This window comes from Cetorhinus maximus, chromosome 10 (assembly GCF_964194155.1).
Source record: "Cetorhinus maximus chromosome 10, sCetMax3.hap1.1, whole genome shotgun sequence".
NCBI lineage: Eukaryota > Metazoa > Chordata > Chondrichthyes > Lamniformes > Cetorhinidae > Cetorhinus > Cetorhinus maximus.
In genome coordinates this window covers 118304451-118325343 of record NC_135888.1, presented here as the reverse complement: position 1 = coordinate 118325343, position 20893 = coordinate 118304451, and the positions used below count along the sequence as shown (strand labels likewise).

The following is a 20893-nucleotide window of genomic DNA, read 5'->3' as shown; positions in this document are numbered from 1 at the left end:
TGTACCTTGAGTGTCCTGCCATCCATTCTTAATTAGCACATTTTCTTAGATAATATCACCACCTTCAACACCTCTTTGATCCTTTTGTCTGTGACATCTTTTGATTATCTGCTCCTAACACTGCTTGCTTGTCCCTACAACCACACCCCCCCCCACCCCGCCCTCAACTTCTCCCCCCCCACCCAACCTTAAACCAGCTTATATTTCACCCCTCTCCTAACTATACTCAGTTCTGCTGAAGGGTCATAAGGACTCAAAACGTCGACTCTTTTCTTCTCCGCCGATGCTGCCAGACCTGCTGAGTTTTTCCAGGTAATTCTGTTTTTGTTTTGGATTTCCAGCATCCGCAGTAGTTTTTTGTTTTTATTATTGGTAAGCATTGCTGAGTCTGATGCTTGATAATGATGTCAGCCACATCTTCCATCATTTTGCTGATGACTAAGAGTAGACTCGTGGCTGTAATTAATCAGCTGGATGCTAGTGTTTGTAGCTGTCTGCAAAAGCTTGGATGGAGGTGCGAATAGTTCTGGAGCAGAAGGCTTCAAAACCACAGACCTGATTAAGGGAAACATTTACGCATAAAGTTGCAAAAATATGAACAACTTTACAAGAATCAATGGTGGGAGTAGAATCTAATTTTTTAGAAGGGAAGTGGCAAGATGTTTTTATAAGATGTAACGTGATGTGAAGAAAGGGCAAGGGACTATCAACTTCATCCCATTTCCTTTAGACAGCCTGCGTTGAAAATGGTCTTAAATTGTATGAAGGAACGTTTGAATGAATTCATTTAACCAGATCTGGTAAGAAGCTATAACTTTGTCATAAATAACCAAGTGAAGGTTAGTGATCATCAAATTTTTACCAACGTAACTTTAGATGTGTCGTCTGAGGCTGGTTATGCCGAAGACGGACGGTCGGGGGCTGCAAGCCACGGGCGGCGCTGCGGCGGGAATGGCTCCTCCAGGCCACGGGCGGCGCTGCGGCGGGAATGGCTCCTCCAGGCCACGGGCGGCGCTGCGGCGGGAATGGCTCCTCCAGGCCACGGGCGGCGCTGCGGCGGGAATGGCTCCTCCAGGCCACGGGCGGCGCTGCGGCGGGATGAAGCACGGTGGTGTGCCCGGCGGCAGCGGGGCGGAGTTTGGCTGGCGGGCGTGCCGCGTGGAGCAGGCGGTGGTCGGGGGGGAGACATGGCCGGGCTGCTGGAGGAGTACGGAGCTCGCATGCAAGAGCAGGTCAGTCAGTGTGGCTGGCTGAGTTGTGCCGGGGGGACAGGGCGAGGCTCAGGGCCCGGAGATAGGAACCTCCTCTCTGTCCGGCTGGAAGTGGCGCTTCCCCCGCCTGAGGATGCAGCTTGCTCGGGCAGTTCTGTTTCCTTTCCCCGCCCTCTCGCCTGCTTTCCGGCCCCAAGAAGCTGATCAGGCCCTGAGAGGCAAAGCTTCATCCATTCCCCAGCCTTTGCCCACTTAAAGCACTTTTTAACCGCTCTTAATTCAATCTTTGCTCCTCTCCCATTCACTTTCTGTATCTAAGTTTGGCTATAATTCGCCCTAAAACTCAAGGACCGCAGTCGATATCTAGAGACGCAGGTTCATAGATCTTAAAGTGTAAGAGTGCAGATAGAAAAGGTTATTTAAGTGATAGGTAACTTGAGTTGTTGGATTTGTAAATAAGGGCAGAGAATATAAAAGCAAGAAAGTGATACTGAATTTGCACAAAGACACTGATTAGGCCACAAGCGCCAGTATTGTATGTAGTTCTTTCTATAATAGGGTACCCAAGATATCAAAGATTCGCAAGAATAATTTCAGACATAAATACATTTATTCCAATCATTAGACCACAATTGCGATCCAACAGTCAGTGCAGACCTGTCACCAGTTTAAATTTGCCACATTACAGTAAGTAGGCACATTCGCCCCCATGGCTCAGTTTTTAATGTATTCTTGCTAAACAGCTAATAGCCACCCATTGAGACGGTAGCAAGTGTCTGGGATCCCAGCAGACAATCAGTTATATGCACACACTTCCCTTGCATCCGTCAATCATGGTGAATAGTGCAGGGGATAGACACAGTTCTTTGCAGTCAAGAGCGTGAAACCAGATGGCTGTGTTGCCTGCCCAGTGTCAAGGTTCGGGACACCTGCTCTGGGCTGGAGAGGAGTTTGCAGTGGGCGGGGGAGGATCCAGTTGCGGACCAAGTTAGTACCGACAACAGAGGTAGGACTAGGAAAGAGGCTCTGCTTGGGGATGATTAGCAGCTAGAGGCTAAATTAAAGAGCAGAACCACAAAGGTAATAATCTCTGGATTACTATCTGATCCATGAGCCAGTTGACGGAGGGTGAATAAAATGAGAGATTTGAATGTGTGGCTCAAAGATTGACATGGGAGAAATGGGTTTTGATTTGTCGGGCACTGGCACCATTACTAGGGAAAGTGGAGGCTGTACCCTTGATACGGTCTTTTTTTTATTCATTCACGGGATGTGGACTTCACTGGCTGGGCCAGCATTCATTGCCATCCCTAGTTGCCCTTGAGAAGATGATCTTCCTTCTTGAACCGCTGCAGTCCATATGGTGTAGGTGCACCCACAGTGCTGTTAGGAAGGGAGTTCCAGGATTTTCACCCAGCAACAGAGAAGGAACGGCGATATATTTCCAAGTCAGGATGATGAATGACTTGGAAGGGACATTCCAGGTGGTGATGTTCCCATCTATCTGCTGCCCTTGTCCTTCTAGATGGTAGTGGTCGTGGGTTTGGAAGACACTGTCAAAGAAGCCTTGGTGAAATCCTGCAGTGCATCTTCTAGATGGTACACACTGCTGCTACTGTGCGTCAGTGGTGGAGGGAGTGAATGTTTGTGGATGTGGTGCCAATCAAGTGGGCTGCTTTGTCCTGAGCGGTGTCAAGCTTTTTGAGTGTTGTGGGAGCTGCACTCATCCAGGCAAGTGGAGAGTATTCCATCAGGTCTTCACCATGCTGGGAATATTGTTCTGGCAGGTTATATAACTAGGGTGCTAGAGAGCGCTTTAAAGTAAATAGTTGGGGGTGGGGGGGCAGTGATTATTTGAGGGGAGATGTAGTAAATTAAAGAGAAGGGACAAGGCAATAGAGCAGGGTAGCAATATGGGTAATAACCAGAGTGTGGCTGGAAGGGACAGAGCATATAAACATGAGTGCACCAGCAGATGAAGACAGTTTGCAAGAATGATAAACGGGTAGAGTTAAAGGCCCTGTATCTGAACACACACAGCATTTGTAACAAAATGGATAAATTGATAGCACAAATAGAAATAAATATATATGATCTGATAGCCATTTCAGAGACATGGTTGCATGGAGACAAAGGCTTGGACCTAAATATTCAAGGGTATTTGACATTTTGGAAGGACAGGAAGCTAGGAAAAAGTGTTGGTGTAGCTCTGTTAATTAAGGATAATAGTACAGTAGTGAGAAGTGAACTTAGTCCAGAGATCAAGATGTAGAATCTGTTTAGGTAGAGATAAGAAATAGCAAAAGTAAGAAGTCACTTGTGGGAGTAGTTTAACAGTGTCAGTAGCTACACTGTAGGACAGAGTATGCAGGAAAAAATGGGGGCTTGTAAGAATGGTACTGCAATAATCATAGGTGATTTTAATCTTCATATGGATTGGACAAATCAGATTGACAAGGGTAGCATGGAAGATTTCATTGAGTGTATTCTGGACAATTTCTGAGAGCAGAACATTCTAGTGCCAACCAGGGAACAGGCTATTTAGACCTGGTAATGTGCAATGAGACAGGATTAATTAATTACCTCAATAAAGGAACCTCTAGGCAGCAGTGATCATAACATAGAATTTCATATTCAGTTTGAGGTTGAGAAATGTGGATAGTTTCTAAAACTTAAATAAAGTCAATTATACGGGTATGATGACACAATTGGCTAGAAGTGACTGGGAAAATAGGTTAAGAGGTAAGACAGTAGAGAAGCAGTGGCTGACATTTAAGGAGATATTTCAAAACTCTCAGCAAAGATACATTCATTTGAGAAAGAAAGACTATGAGAAGCATGCACCATGCGTGGCTAACTAAGAAAGTTAAGGATGGTAACACATAGTAACCCAGAGACCCAACCACCCAGGGATGAGACGCTTCAGTTATGAGGAAAGATTGGAGAAGTTGGGATTGTTTTCCTTGGAGAAAAGAAGGCTGAGAGGAGACTTAAAATCATGAGGGGTCTGGACAGAGTAGATAGGGAGAAACTGTTCCCGCTCGAAAATGGATCGAGAACCAGAGGGCACAGTTTTAAAGTGTTTTTCAAAAGAAGCAAATGCGAGGTGAGAAAAATCTTTTTCACACAGTGAGTAGTCAGGGTTTGGAAGTTTGGAATGCACTGCCTGGAAGTGTGGTGGAGGCAGTTTCAATTGAGGCATTCAAGAGGCCATTGGATAATTATCTAAATAAAAATAAAGTGCAGGGTTACGGGGAAAAGGCAGGAAATTTGTACTAAGTTAAAATACTTAGCTGGTGCAGACACGATGGGTAGAATGGCCTCCTACATCGTAACAGTTCTGTGGCTCTGTAACGCTCTGGAGACGCGGGTTCAAATCCCACCATGGCAGATGGTGGAGTTTGAATCCAATAAAATCTGAAATTAAAAGTCTGATGATGAGCATGAAACCATTGTCGATTGTTGTAAAAACCCATCTGGTTCACTAATGTCCTTTAGGGAAGGAAATCTGCCGTCCTTACCTGGTCTGGCCTAAATGTGACTCCAGACCCACAGCAATGTGGTTGACTCTTAAATGCACTCTTAAATAACCTAGCAAACCATTCAGCTCTGAAGGGCAATTAGGGATGGGCAATAAATGCTAGTCCAGCCAGTGGTGTCCCCATCTCACGCACAATTGAAAAGAAAATTGAAAGAAAAACGCACAATACTGTGAAGATTGACTAATTAGCTATTACTTTGTATCCAATCCAATGTACCTACCCAATCCAATGTATCTATCCAGTGTTGGACCCTGTCTGGGAATCTTTACACACTCAGCTATACTTGGCACTGTTTCTGCATCTTTATGCACTGCCCTCCCTCCCTCCTAAAGTCCAGGCTGTTTATTATTATTGTTGCAGGTTGTCATGCAGGTTAGTAATGAAAGCCTATCCCAGTCTGTCCAAGTGAATATTTTTGCCTAATTCAGTGCAATAAGGAAAAGGAGCTTATCTGATTGCATTCTAATTTAAAATATAAGACATCTAACTCAATAAATAAGTTATAGCTGTTCTGTGTTGGTTTTTCTTTGTAGATGGTGGCTGGATGCTTGAATCAAAGGAAATAAAAATCCCAACACCACTCTTTAAACTAAATTCCATTTAAAACTGCTATTTCTTGTTTTTAATCCTTTCTAATCAAAGAAAGGCACTTTAAAGATAGTTGGATTTGAGTCAGTAAAACTGCAACACATGTAGCCGGTTACTGGGTACAGATAAAAATAACAAACATCCAGGTGCATGCTTGATCAGTGACCTCTATGTGCTTTGCTTGCATTTGTGATTGAAAATTAGCCATAAGCCGTCCCTTTCAAATTTCCCTCATTTCTGTTTTCATGTGGTCTCCACACTGAATCAGGGTAGAGAGGCACTACAAAGGGAGATAGAGATGGTAAATTACAGAAATGCATGGTGAAAGCAAGTGATCAGCACTTACAACCCCCCTTCAAAAATTTCTACAGGATGTATTTTAATGTACTATAATTGTTTCTCCTGTATACATGCAATTGATTTGACTTGGGTCATGCCCATGTCCACACTGCAATTGCAACGAGTTATTTTATTTTATTTGCCCTACGCATGTACCAATAGCCTTTACAGCACAGAGACGGAGCCCATTGGGTCGATGCCAGTGTTTGGGCTCCATATCAGCCTCCTCTCGCCCCTCTTCATCTAACCCCATCAATATCTTTTCCTTTCTTCTTCATGTGTCTATCGAGCTTCTCCATAAGTACAACAATGCTAGTCACCTCATCTACTTTTTTTTGGTAATGAGTTCTACATTCTAACCACCCTCTGGGTAAAGAAGTTTCTGCTGAATTCCCTTTTGGATTTATTAGTGACTGTTTTATATAATTTATGGCTCCTAGTTTTGGTCTCGCCCATAAGTGGAATGTCTTCTCTACTTTGTCATATCAAACCCTTTCATAATCTTTAATACCTCTGTCAAATCACCACTCATCAGCTTTTTTCCAGTTTCGTTAGCTCTTTTGAAACTGTTGGTCAACTTTTGCTAGTTTTTTACATTGCCTGAAGGCTCACAAAGGCAGCTAATTCACTACCAATGAAGATTATGTAGGATTTTAATGAAGGTTTTCAAGGTTATAATATGGTTTGAACAAATAGATAGCAAAAGATTGTTTTCACTGGTGAATGGGTTACAAGGGTGCACACATGTAAATTAAAGCCTAAGCTACTAGAAACATTTTCACACAAATGGTTTATACAGGTTGATGTGCTTAATCTCACATTGCAATTCAGCCAGATACTAATGTCGCTTAAAGGAAATAAATATATATCTCCTTTCCTGAACCTTATGACATGTCAATAACAGTTTACAGCCAATGAGGTCCTTCTTGAATTCTGTTGTATTGTAGAGGCATGCAGCTAATCTGCACACAGTAAGGTCCCACAAACAGCAATGAGAGAAATGACCAGATAACATGTTTGGAATGTTGGTTGAAGAATACACAGGGCGAATTCCCATATTCATCTTTGAATAAAAACCTTGGATAAGCATTTCAAAACAAATAATATAGAAGAATATGGTTAAAGTACAAAGACATTATTTTGGAGTGGGTCACTTGTATTGAATAACTTGCACTGGTACAAAGGCCACCACCTCTGCCATAAATTCTTGATGAATTTGTGAAACTGCGCTACCACTCTTAGTTCTGTGCCCTCAGCCTCAGCAATAGCTGGCCATCCACTATATTTACACTGAGTCACCACATATTGGAAATTTGTTACTGAGCCAGATCACACATTGAAAATTAATTATATTCAATTAAAAGGCAAAAATTCTGGCAGGGTTTTCTAAATGCTGAGAGGCCAGGAGATGCTACTTTTTTTTACGGAAAAAAGGTCTATGCATAAAGCAAATTGGGGTTTCTAACTCCGATGGCTGTGTTTTAATGACATCACTCAAAGCCAATGGTTCCCAAACTTTAACATCCACGAACCCCTTTCATGAAAATGCCAAATCTCGCGATCCCCCTCCTAAAAATAAGCATTTTCCAGGGATTTTCTCCCTCACCTGAGTGTAAATAATAAAAGCAACGATCTTGGAAATGTATAATTTGTTTTTCTTAGGACACTTCTATTGCACGCTATTTATTATTACATTATTGTTTATCATTACATTATTAATTTTATCACATTATGAAAACAGCAGCGCTCTTCCAAGATTTCATTTTCGTAACTTGTATCACTTTGATTCAGCTTAAACTTTCTCGTGTCTTTACAGTTCCCGTTTTCAGCCAGCTGTCCCATAATGGGTATAAAATGGTTTTAAAAAAACACTGAGAACGCTAACAAACGAACAAACTAGTAAATGAGAACATTCACTTGCTTCTCACTGGAGCAAAACAGCACACTACCGAGAGTGACTGAGTACAGACTAACTGAAGGACTGCACTGCCGCTACATTGGCTACGATGACCTTGGCTCTGGTCCTCAAGCCACCAAGATAGTTGTCTGTTAGTGAGTGCATTCGCTCATTTTATGGGTGCCAAGTCGACAGCTGTTTCTGAATAATGTGAATGAAAGCTAAATAGCTTAGTTGTGTCGGTGTTGCTTTTATTGGGCTTGCATTTCCGTAATTACGTTTGTTTAATTATTTGTTTAAACATATGTCAAATTAATTGTGTCTGCGATGCCCGCGGAAATTTGGCATTTTGGCATGCAAACGCTTTTTGCTTCTGCCATCACGGAATTTTTCCAGAGAACCCCGGTTCACGAACCACAGTTTAGGAACACTGCTCTAGGCATTACGTGATGTTGTGTGGAAGCTGAAATATGTATAATATATAGTTTGCTTTTAAAATTCTGTGAAGTTTGAGTCAATTTGCAGTAAAAAGTTGATATTGATTGACTGATGCAATAGAATTTACATGCACAGTAATGTTTGCACCTTTGTAGTTTTTATTTGTTTACAGTGTATCAGTTTCGAATAGGGCGAAGTTTGCTAGATAAGGAATCTAACTGTCAAAGATGAGTTTGCTCAAATAGTCAGGCTACAGCGGACCAGTTCATGCTTTAATGTTATATTGTCTGCTTGGATTGCATTTCCAAGTCAAGAGTCGTTCTAAAAGCCACCCATGTCCACCGTCTACTGACCTTTTAGCCTGATTTTTCAGTCAACAAGAACAGTTTTTGAATTGCTCCCACTTTTAAATGGATGTTGGGAGTAAAAGGATCAACAAAAGAAGGATCAGATAAAGTTAAACACCAAAAACAACTTAGTGCAAGAAATGAATAAAAAAGTTAAAATATATAAATCAATAGGGAACCTGTTTGTAATTTTAATGCTACATAGATTAGTGGATTGCCGATCGCATTGCTGACAGAGGTAGTGTTCCATACTGAAGTGGACCTGTTGTGCTGGTGGTGGTGGTCCTGCTGTCCCCAAAGCCCAGTACTGATTTGTTTAATTTGTAGATTTTTTGTTTGCCTGGTATGCTGACTGATAGACCAATCCTGAATAAATACAATCCAGTTAATGAATTTACTCCTGGCTTGCTGGGCAGTAAACACTATTGTAAGTTTTCAGGGCAGGTATATTTAATGAACAAGTTGATGGCTAGTGGATTAAGTTATTTAGTTACTAGCTGGGGGACTCCCCTGAAAACTAGTTATATGAAATAGAGACCATATATATCTATTTATTAAATTCCCAGTGGATAGAAGCCACCTGAAATATAATTCAAGGATTTTAGTGAATTCATTTATTTAATCGCTGCCTGAAACCTAATTCCAGGTATTTCGGGCACATTTATTATTATAATTCATTCAAGGATGGCTGTTGACACTGAAGCCATTGTTAAATATAACATATATAAATGAAAATAAATTTTAAGAACTCATCAATGCAGACAAGTCACAATGAAGGAAAAAGCAGCAGTGGCTTTGCTGGGAATATCGGTTAATATTGGCCTGTTTGAATTAATTCAAAAGCCACTCAGCAATGAGTCAACACCAGCCAGCCCTGCACCGCAGCGCATCATTGATTTTTAATTAAACATGATTTTTGCAAATAACGAGTAAGATTAATTTTTTGCTAATAAACTTAACTTTTCTTTCAAATTTATTTTTCTTTTAAATAACTGTGGCTCTGTTTTCATCTCCCAAGATGCAAGAGTTAGGGTAAGGAGCAGAACCCATACGAAAATACAACCCTATTAATGTGTTAGTGAATTCTAGTGACAGAAATAGATTTTCTTCAATAATGCTATCTGTGATTATCAGCTGACGGAAGGAAAGCTCCATTGTAACAAACTGGAAGATTAACATTGTATTTGCTCTTTTAATAGGATCTCATTCTCAATGGTGTGACACCAGCTCTGGCTGAGTCATGGAGGTTTTTAGTCTTTATGTTGTGAGGGACAAACAACATATCTAGGGATTACTTTTAGTTATATGGGAAGACAGCCTGCCAGTGTTTTGCTCTTACTATCTGATCAGAAATAATTCAGGTTGTATGATTGTCCAGTCCATTACAGTCTGACATTTTAATCTCGGCAAACTTGCAGGCGAATGATAGGCAGTCAGAAAGATTTCTATCATGGCCAGGAGTCTTGAACAAATAAATCAATACAACCCACTAGAGTGCATGTAGCATTTAACACCTTAGCAGTAACAATGTTAATACTCTGCCTGACTGTTGACAAAGAACCTATTTAATCTTCGGAGGTTGCAGCTCAGCCCACACTGCTGCATTTGCCAATCCAAGGAACATTAACTTACTATTTCTATCCTTCAGCCAACCCTCTCACATGCTGGCATTTCAATATCAGGGATTTTAATCTCTCAACAGGTATATTATGTTGGATTTATCATACAAATGCAGCACTTTCATAGCATTCATACCAATAACATGAATGAAGTTAGCAACCTATAATTTTATACATTGTGAATAGCCAATTAGCTAAAGGTACTGAGACATTTCTGCTTCATTATGTTTCTTTTAGGGAAAAAGTAAGATTTATAATTAATTTTCAGATAAAGCTTGTTCTTCCAGTGGAATATATGTGGAGTGTTTTTATTAATTATAATAATTGCAATAGTGATCACACTTGAAAGTGATTAATTGGAATTGAAGTACTTGGGGACGTTGTGAAAGGTGTGATGTAATTGCTTGTTTTTCTCCTTTCTTGCTATTATACTCTTAAGGTTAGCATGATCATTGTTATAAAAATACTTACTAAATAGATAAATAAAACCTGCCTAGTGTAAACTTGCTAACATTTATGCTGTGAGTAAGAGATACTGAAGTAGATTTTCAACTTGTTGCCCAAGCAAAAAAAAACCAAGACTTGGATCAGTCACTATGGAAACCAGTTTTTTTGTGCACATTGTTTGAGAAATGTATTGATCATTTCTACAGAGGGCCTATTTTACACATGGGTGCAAGCTGGGAATCTAACCCCACTGCTTATGAATTGTAGTCACATCTCTATTTATTTTTGTTAACTTGTTTGTCTAGGAGAAAGAAATCAGGTCCCTTATTGCTGAAATTGAGAGTTTAAAAAACCCTGTGATACTAGATTACTCTTTGGGACTGGGCGAGATGTTAGAGGAAAACACCAAACTCAAGTACCGATTAAATGTTCTCAAGCGGGTGAGTAGTATTTTAATATGAAACCTTGTAACTCGTTTCTGAAACAGTGTTTGGCCCGGCTCTGCAACTTCACAGCTATTTTACTGAGGTTCTAGCTAATGTTTTATGCTGCAAAATTGATTTCCACTGAATTTCCTTTATCGACATAAAAGTTAGATACTTCCACCTTCTCGTTATGCAGAAAATGTAGATCTGACTCCAAAAAGCAACTTTTTTCTGCATTTCATTTATTTCAGAGCCTACAAGAAGAGGAGAGCAAAATAGGAACCAGCATGATAAACATCAACCAGCGTCTACAGAACATTTTCAGTGTTGCCATCAAAGTTGCCTATCCGCATCTTGAAAACCCACCATTAGCAGTCACACCAAGCCAGCATTCAAAATTTGGAGATTACCAATGCAACAGTGCCATGGCAATATCTCAGGTATGGGAAGGTTATGAACTAGGGAACAAAATGACTCTGAGAGGATTTATAAGGAACAGGTAATCTCCTGGACAAAAACAAAAATACCTGGAAAAACTCAGCAGGTCTGACAGCATTTGCGGAGAGGAACAGTTAACGTTTCGAGTCCGTATGACTCAGGTAATCACCTGGGTCTGATGTGATTTATTTTACAGCTTGTTCGCAGTAAGTGAATTCATTGGTAGAGTAAAAATGGTCTTGAAACATGTATATGAGCTCTGCTTTTGCACTAAAAAACATCTTTTGGCGGGGGGGGGGTCAGATTTAATTTTGAGAAATGCTTTCTGAATAATTAAGAAAGTTGGGCTGTCCAAAGGAAATAGTTTATTAATGCAGCAGGACAGATAAAATAGCACATTGCCACAACAGCTGGGAGTACCTTAATCAACTGTGCCCACCAAAATGTACACTAAAATTACAAGGGCATGTATTGAAAAATACACTCTGCAGCTAAAGATTTTGTACCTCAATGCCAGAGACAGATTGGGTGAGGACACTACCTTGAAACATTGAGCAAGCCTTCAATAAGTTAAAACCGCAGGCTGGTACTAAATTTCCCAGACTGCACCATTATCTCATGTTATGTTCTCTGGTACTGCATAGTTACATTCATAACAGATTCTGCCCTGTTATATCACCTTTTCAATTAAAAAAAGAGAATCTAAACGCAGAGGAGTTAGCGACAAAAGCTGCAGAGGATCATATTGTATTTTCAGTTAATGGGTGGTCTGTCGAGGAAAACCCAAAAGCACCACATGCCAGGTGGAGGTGTATTTTACTTTATCACAAACCGAGGTGGTGGGAAGTCTTAGAACTTGAAAGCTTTGCTTTGGCCCAGTGGAGCACTGAAATTGCTCTGTGTTTGTTCACTGTAAAGCCTGACTCCCATTTATTTATAATTAATGAAGAGCTGGCTAACTTGGTTTTCCAGATATCCTTTCTTCCCTAAAGACTGTATCAGGAAATGCAGCCTACAATAACAGTATTATACCTTTAACATAGTTGAACATCCCATGGCGCTTATAAATTAGTTGCTACAGACTACCTGTGACCTAGGAAATTTAACAGAAACTGACCAGCTGAAGAACATTGATTTTACAAAGAAGTAACTTTAAACCCACAGCCTGTGAAAACCAAGAATTATACTAAAAGCTCTTGTGACCCAAGATACTATATATATTATATATACATTCCAAATATTCCTTCATTTATATAGAACAAAATAAATCAATATTATCTGAATCTGAAAAAGAGAACTAAGCGTTGGTGGCATAAGATTTTTTTTCTAGGCATGGATCTGTCCCAGAAAATTGTTTTTTTTTTTAAAAACACTTTCCATGTTGCCTTTCTAGCCTCTTGGAGCCTACAATAAAAATTGGATTTTCATTTTCACCCGAGAAGAGTAATTTCTTCAATTGTATTGAAAACTATTCATGTAGTTCATAATCTTTTCTCGCATTTTGTTCCATGTCCAATTGTACAAAATTGTATCACATAAAAGGAAGGGAATTTTAAAAAAAGAGGTTGAACAACCAAGCGCATAAATTGTCAACATCAAAACAGGGCTAGGGGACATTCTCCAAATATTTGAGCAAACCTTGGTTATGCTAAAGTTCATGAGCAGTACCATTGAATGTTATATTTATAAATAGTTCTGTTTTACTGTTTGTATGGGTAGAAAGGGAGAAGTGAGAGAAAGAGTCTTGATTTTATGAGCAAATGAAGATCAGAACTAAATTCATGCATTATAGCTCAGAACAATTTTCTCTAGACAAAGAATACACAATATTCCTTGTTTATGGATTGTATTACAGCTATTGAAAGCCAAAGGAGAGAAGATTAATCCCACCGAGATTGCCAAGCAAATTATCAATAACATTCCAAAAAATGATATAATTGAAAATGTTGAGATTGCCGGACCAGGTAAGTGTTTTATTTAGATTTCCACTATCCACAGTACTTTGTTTTTATTTGTGTTATTTATTGTCTGCGTTTGTTTCTTTTAGTTCATTTCTTAATCTCTGTTATGTGAGGTTTTTCTTTTCCTAATTAGATTGATGCAGGTGAAAAGATCCTTCACTATAGTTAATCTTATCATTCCAGAACACCCACAGTAGTGTCTTTCCCATAAGCTTTTTATCAACTAATTGGAAAGTCAAATGGTTTTAACTGAAGGGAAGCATCTCTAACAGTGCAGCGCATTCTTGATACCACATTGGTGTTTTAGCAAGGAATATGTGCTCAAATCCTGGAATGGGATTCAAGCCACAATCTTCTGTTTCAGAGGCAAGAGTGCCAGCAACTAGGCTAATCTGACACTTCCTTCATGTTTCCTTAGGTCACTTAGCATTTTTAGCTGACAGAACATTTGGTAAAGGACCCCAGACAGTTCCAAAAACATAAGGTGGTTATTACAGATTATATTTTACACAACACTTTTGCCTTATTTGATGTAAAAGTGTGTTCTTTATGCAGTCTCCTGTTGTTCAAAGTCTGCCTACATGCCATGTATATTTTAATGTGACCACATTTAGAAGTTAGGCCCTTAGTGAATGGATAATATGGGATGCCCACCAAATTCCTTGGCCTTTACTGAAATGCAAAATATGCTATACTAAATACACACAAAACTATTTCCAGGTTAATACATAGAACCCAAATGAAATTGTGATACTGAATTAGAAAAATACAGCAAAGTCCCGCCATTTGCAGGGTTTACATTCCCACAAAACCTCTCAAATGGTGAAATCGAGAACGATAAACATGCTTTTTAATGGGAGTCAATAAGATAGGTTACAGCAATGCGAGGGCAGCATTGGTTTGTGCTGTAATTGTACAGCAAATTGTGATACCTGTATGCGATGGGGGAGCATCTGAGCAATACAAGACATGTAATGAAAATTTTAAAAAGAGACAATCCTCATTTGAGAAAAACATGAATCACCTTAAAACTGAGACAAAATTGGTGAACATTTCAAAATTGAACAGAACTGTTATTGCAACTCTGGACCGAGAGATTCGGACATTTGCAGGTTAATCTCTCCGTTTGGGTTGCTCTTCAGCTGCAACCGTTCCCATCACCACTTGGAATAAAAGAGAATTTAATGTCCACAGCCAGGACTAATGGAAGGAATTGCTTCCAGAGACTTCGTCACCATCTCCCCATTAAAATGTGCCGAGTTCTCTGCTCTCTCATGGCTGCCATCTCCTTGGGGAAAGAAAATGTGGATAAGTGAACAATTGCTCACGCAATGGGTGATATAGTGTACAAAGACTTAAGTGCGGGCATGCTCATATGTGAACAAGGAAGTCGCGAAAGGTGAGACTTTACTGTAATTGGTTCAGAAGAGATCAATTTTTTTTAAAGAAAGTAATTCAGAATATGATAGCATTATCACTGGTGAATAGCCCTTTGTGGGACTTCTTAAAATAATAATTACAGGTAGTTGGTGAAGATGTCTTGTTTACCAATGGAGTTCAGATCTTTTACCAGAACTGAAGACTAGAAAAATTCTACAATACTTATTTAATCCAGAACTTTTCAAGCCAGAAGGAACAGTACTGCTTACTGATAAGCAGGTATTCACATGTAATCTGGGCTCTGACAAATAATGCATTGAAGTATAATTTGCTTGCAGAGCATGTATCATTATTTTTCCCAAACAGTCGATCCAGTTCTTCTGCCTTTTCTGCATTTTGAAAATGGATAAGGGAGGGCTGTTTTAATTTTAACTGCATCCGTTTCAAAAGTATGAAATAAATATGGAACTATTTTGTTATCCAATTTCCTCGCTGTTCAGTTTTTTTACCTGCTCACTGTGGAGGGAGTGCTAGACCTGCACAGGCTCTTAGTGACCCCGTAGCTGAGATAAAACCTCATTATGGAGAGAGCTGAAGAAAGAACTGGTAACCCCTCAATGATTCTATGTATGCAGTTATTTTCAAACTTCCAAACACTTCACCATCCACGTACACCTTGGAGCCCCTTATGGTAAAGCCGTGTCAGGAAAGGAACGTACAATAAGTACATAAAAATTAGCATAAAATTACAAAATGAATGCACCAATCTGATAATAATTAGACAGCCTGGAAGTTCCCTCACTGAACTGTTAACATTTAAAAAGTGTAGTTGAGAAATTCTGGACTAAGGTGCCTTCAAAACTATTTTCCATATTTTTGAATTTTTTTTTTAACTGGCTGCTCTTGCACTAATTTTAATTTCACATATATAGGTTTTGTCAATGTTCATCTCAAAAGAGAATTTGTCTCCAAGCTGCTGACAGACCTCCTTGTAAATGGAGTTCGGCCTCCGCCGGTAGGGCCAAAGAAGAAGGTATGCAATTTACAAATGAAGAACAGAATATCAGTTTTTTTTTAATAACAGATGTCAGTCTTGGCTCAATGATAGCACTCTTGCCTCTGAGTTACAAGGTCATTGGTTTCAGCCAATATTCCCTGCCAAATGTTGCTGCTGTGTGTAGCTGTTTTTTTTCAATGCGCGGAATCTTTACATACTTGCATGTGGCTGCGAGGCATTGTATTTATTATGCAACAAGGCCTGCACAGTCCCTTCCTAATGCAAACATTAATTCAGAAACTTGAACACACAATTCAACTCTGCACTTCATTGCCGTACTGAGGGAATGTTGCACAGTCTGAAGTGCTGCTTTTCGAATGAGATATTATACTGAGGCCCTGACTCCCTTCTCTGGTGGATCTCATTATTTTGAAGAGGAGCAAGGGAGTTCTCTTAAAATGATTGCCTGAAAGGATGGTGGAAGCAGATTCAATAGTAACTTTCAAAAGGAAATTGGACATATATTTTAAAAGGAACTATTTGCAAGACCTCAGGGAATGTGCAGAGGAGTAGGACTAATTGAATAGCTCTTCCAAAGAGCCCACCTAGACATGATGGCTTCGTCTGTCCTGTTGTGTTTCACCTGGTGCCTTGGCTGACATTTATTCTTCAACTAATACCTAAAAGCAGCCGATTTTAGTTATCTAATTGCTGTTTATGAGACCATGATATGTGCAATTTGGTTACTGCATTTTCTACATCATGATAGTGGTAAATAGTTTTGTCCTTTAAAATGGTTGTTGAAAGATCCACCACTTTATTGACAAGAAAAGAAAAACTTGCATTTATATAATGTATTTTACAACCTCAGGACCTTGCAAAACATTTTACAGCCAATGAAATACCTTTGAAGTGTAGTTCGTGTTATAGAACAGGAAATACCACAGCCAATTTGCACACACCAAGATCCCACAAGCAACAGTGAGATAATGATCAGTTAAATTGTTCTGATGATGTTTATTGAGTGATAAATAGTGGCCAGTCTTTGCATTTCTTTGATCATTGTCGTGGGATCGTTTATGCCCACAAGCGAGGACATGCAGGACTATGATTTAATGTAGCAACCAAATGACTTGCCTTCTGCAGTGCAGCATTCTGCCAGTACTGCACTGTGGAATGGAATGTGAGCCATAACCTTTTGACTTAGAAAGATCTACCACTGAACCAAGGCTGACAATGTATTCATTAGGTATATAGTTTGTAATAATTGAATCAAATTCCACTTTTGTTGCATGGGATTCGAAGAATTTTATTTATATTTAAGGGTCACGTTCTGTGATTCTTTCCAGAATTCTCTGGGAATCACCAACTGGTAGCATTGGTGATTTTTGATTAATATTCACTAATGGGGAAATGTAGCTGATTAAATTGTCACATAATTTTAAATGTTATGAAGATAAATGTATGGATCTTTACCAGCTTCTGTCAGTCCACCCTTTTTATTACATTTTTAAAACCTTAAAACTGCTGCTTAGAAGCAACATTGGAACAGACATCTTGGGCAGAATTTTTGCCGTCAGCGAGCAGGGGGTGGGGCCCCTGATGTCATCCCGCCCCATTTAAATTTTCAGGAAGGCGGGCCTGCAGCAAAATAAGCTGTGCGCCCACCGACCTGTCAATGGCCAATTGAGGCCATTGACAGGATCATTTATACAATTAAAGGACCTGCCCATCCAACCTTAAGGTTGGCGGGCAGGCCAGGAGCCCTGGTGGCAAATTGATAAAACATGAAACCTCATCCACGGGCGGGATGAGGTTTCATGTAGAGATTTAAAATTTTTAATAAAGTTATTATGTAAATTATGAACATGCCCCATCTCATGTGACATTGTCACATGAGGGGGACATGTTAGGGAATTTTTTTTTCTATTTTTAATCTTTTTCAAAGTGGAAGCGATCTCCCTGAGGCAGCACTTAGCCTCAAGGAGATGTGCACTCTTTCATGCACATGCGCGAAAGTGCGTACTCTTGCTTTTAGGGAATTCCCCCCCCCCCCCCCCCCCCCCCGCGCCTGCACAGGAAGCGCATGGTGCTTCCCATCGGACATCATGCTGGGCGGGCCTTAATTGGCCCGCCCACATAAAATGGTGGCGGGGCCCGCTTCTCCGGTGGGGATCATCTCCCCGCCCAACAGGCAGAAAATTCTGCCCCTTGTGTCAAGCTTCAACAGCCATTGTGGAAAGTAATAATCCCCAATCATGCTACAGCATGATATCACAGAATCATGATATCACATCAAAACAGCAAAAGCAACGAAAGAAAATCAATAAAAGCAAAGGAGAAAAAAAGGAAGACATGGTTGCAGAAAAGGACAGCAAAACAGAGAAACACGCTTCGAGGAGGCGATGGCGTAGTGATATTGTTGCTGGAGTAATAATCCAGAGACCCAGGATAATTCTCTGGGGACCCTGGTTTGAATCGTGCCATGGCAGATGGTGGAATTTGAATTCAATAAAAATCTGGAATTAAAAGTCTAATGATGACCATGAAATCATTGCCGATTGTTGTAAAAACCCATCTTGTTCACTACTGTCCTTTAGGGAAGGAAATCTGCTGTCCTTACCTGGTCTGGCCTACGTGTGACTCCACACCCACAGCAATGTGGCTGACTCTGAAATGAAACTCTGAACAAGGGCAACTAGGGATGGGCAATAAATGCTGGCCTAGTCAGCGACGCCCACATCCCGTAAATGAATTTTAAAAAAGCACGAAGGAACCATAACATAGAAGACAGTGAAGAAGAAAGAATTTGAATTTATACAAAGCCTTTCATGTGCTCAGGATATCCCAGAGTGTTTGATGGAAGACTAATTATTTTTGAGATTTAGTAACTTGTTATAGAAACAAACATTGCAGCCAATTTGTACATAGCCCCAAAAACGGCAATGTGATGATTGTATTTCTTCAGCACTGACTGTTGGTCAGGACAACAGGAAAAATTCCCTGCTCATTTTCTAAACCGTGCCATGGAATCTTTTATGTTGATTTGGATAGATATTAATGGTATCAAATAGATAGTAAGCAACTCACCTGAAAGACAACATTTCTAACAATGCAGCACTCCTTTAATTCACTGAAGTACCAGCCTGGGCTGCCACATTCAAGTCTAGTAGAATTTCCTGAAGTGGAAGTGCTACCACTGAGTTAAGCTAAAACAAGAGTGTTAAAAACATGCTGTGGCATAATGTGAGAGAGCTAAGCAGAATGGCTTGCAGTCAGAACATTGGGGCGGGTGGTGTGGGTGTTAGCAAACAGCAGAGGAATATCACAAACAGAAATTAAGTTGCACACACAAAGTTGTTCCCCACATATAGCTTGGTCAAGAATTGCAGAAGTGGACTTCTGTTTTGCTGAACCATAATTTCAACCACAGCCATTCAGTACAATACCCTTTAAAGGAGAGTTAAGGCTTATTTTCCTTGAATTTCCTCTTTGCCGCATGAATCATATGCTAGCATACCAAAGCTTTTGGGTCAGTCGTGGCTTAATAAGTAGGATCCTCGCCTCTGAGTTGAAGGTTAAGGTTTCAGGTCCTATTGCAGGGCTTGAGCACAAAAGTCGAGGCTGACACTCCAGTGCAGTACTGAGGAAGTACTGCATTGTTGGGGAAGACACCTTTTGGTTAAAACAAGGCCCAGTCTACCTCCTCAGATGGATATAAAAGATCACGTGGCATTATTTTGAAAAAATAATCACTTCACACATTGGTACTACAATGCCATCATATTGCCATTGCTTATTTGATGTTTGTATCTGCTGTAATTTACGTTACTAAGTTAATTTATCACATGGAGGTTTGAGACCCTTGTTCTATGCTTGACTTAATCTCTGGTCCTCGCTTTTGGAGCAAGCCTCAAAATTTGGTATTAATATTGCATTGCATATAAGTACTTATTCAGATACATTTTCTTTGTAGGTGGTGGTAGATTTCTCCTCTCCCAATATTGCCAAAGAGATGCATGTGGGCCATTTGCGATCGACCGTCATTGGAGACAGCATGTGCCGCTTGTTTGAATATGTGGGTTATGACGTTCTAAGGTCAGTGAAAATGAGTAATTTTGCGCATGAATGAATCCCACTTCATTCATGGGGAAGTTATTAACCCAGTCTCATAGATTTACTCTCCAAAGTTTGAACACTAATACAGAAGCAAAATACTGCAGATGCTGGAAATCTGAAATTAAAAACAAAATGCCTGGAAATACTCAGGTCTGGCAACATCTGTGGAGAGAAAAACAGAGTTAATGCTTCAGGTCTATGAACTTACATCAGAACTGAGGAAAGTTTGAAATGTAATAGGTTTTGAGCAAGCGAAAGGGGGTAAGAAAAGCAAAAGGAGAGGTCTGTGATAGGGTGGAGGGTAGAAGAGATTAAGTGTCAAAATGTTTCTTGGTTCAAAAGCCAGAAGGGATGATAATGGGTAAAGAAACAGCATCAGCTTAGATTTTAAAATTTTGTTTTAAGGGTAGAAAAGGAGTTGTGGTGAATGGTTGTTTATTCAAACTGGAGGCTGGTTGGCAGTGGTGTTCCCCAAGAGTCAATGCTAAGAGCACTTTTTTTATATATATAAATGACTTGGATATTGGAATTCAGAGTAAAATTTCAAAATTTGCCGATGATACCAAACTTGGAGGTGTGGCAAACAGTGAGAATGGTACCAGTCGACTGCAACAGAACATAAATAGGCTCACAGAATAGGCAGATTAGTGGCAGAGGTGGCGGGCCCTGTCAATCACGCTGGCAGGGAGGAAAAAGGAAGACACATCAGAAGCACTGCTCTGGAAGGTTGCATCATCAGAACAGATGCAATGGAGATGGAGAAACTGGGAAAATGGAGTGGAGCCCTGTCCGTGGGTTTGTAGCAAATATTAGTTGATAGCCTATTTCTAGAGATGGGGACAGAGAAGTCAGGGAAGGGAAGAGCCAGAAATGAGCCATGTGAAGGTGAGAGAAGGCTGGAAGTTGGAAACAAAGTCAATGAAATCTTCCAGTTTATGGCAAGAGCAGGAGGTGGCACCGATCATCAAAGTACCAGAACAAGAGATGAGGGTGTGGGCCCAAGTAGAACTGAAATAATGAATATTCCGCATAGCCCACAAAAAGACAGGCATAGCTAGGACCCATATTGCTATCCATAGCAACACCAGTTGTTTGGAGAAATCTCCCATGTATGCTGGAACTCATCAGGTAGAGGCAACTACACA

At 40.1% G+C, this 20893-nt stretch overlaps 1 protein-coding gene across 1 annotated transcript in view; it reads left to right on the top strand.

The window, feature by feature from the left end:
* The first annotated feature begins 1087 nt into the window (after positions 1-1087).
* Positions 1088-20893, top strand: part of rars1 (arginyl-tRNA synthetase 1) — a 37119-nt gene continuing 17313 nt past the window's right edge. Inside the window, exons 1-6 of the mRNA XM_078551053.1 lie at positions 1088-1232; positions 10734-10868; positions 11105-11293; positions 13147-13255; positions 15565-15665; positions 19606-19727. Of these exons, the coding sequence (XP_078407179.1) occupies positions 1188-1232; positions 10734-10868; positions 11105-11293; positions 13147-13255; positions 15565-15665; positions 19606-19727 (701 nt within the window). The 5' untranslated portion in view covers positions 1088-1187. The remainder of the gene's footprint in view (positions 1233-10733; positions 10869-11104; positions 11294-13146; positions 13256-15564; positions 15666-19605; positions 19728-20893) is intronic.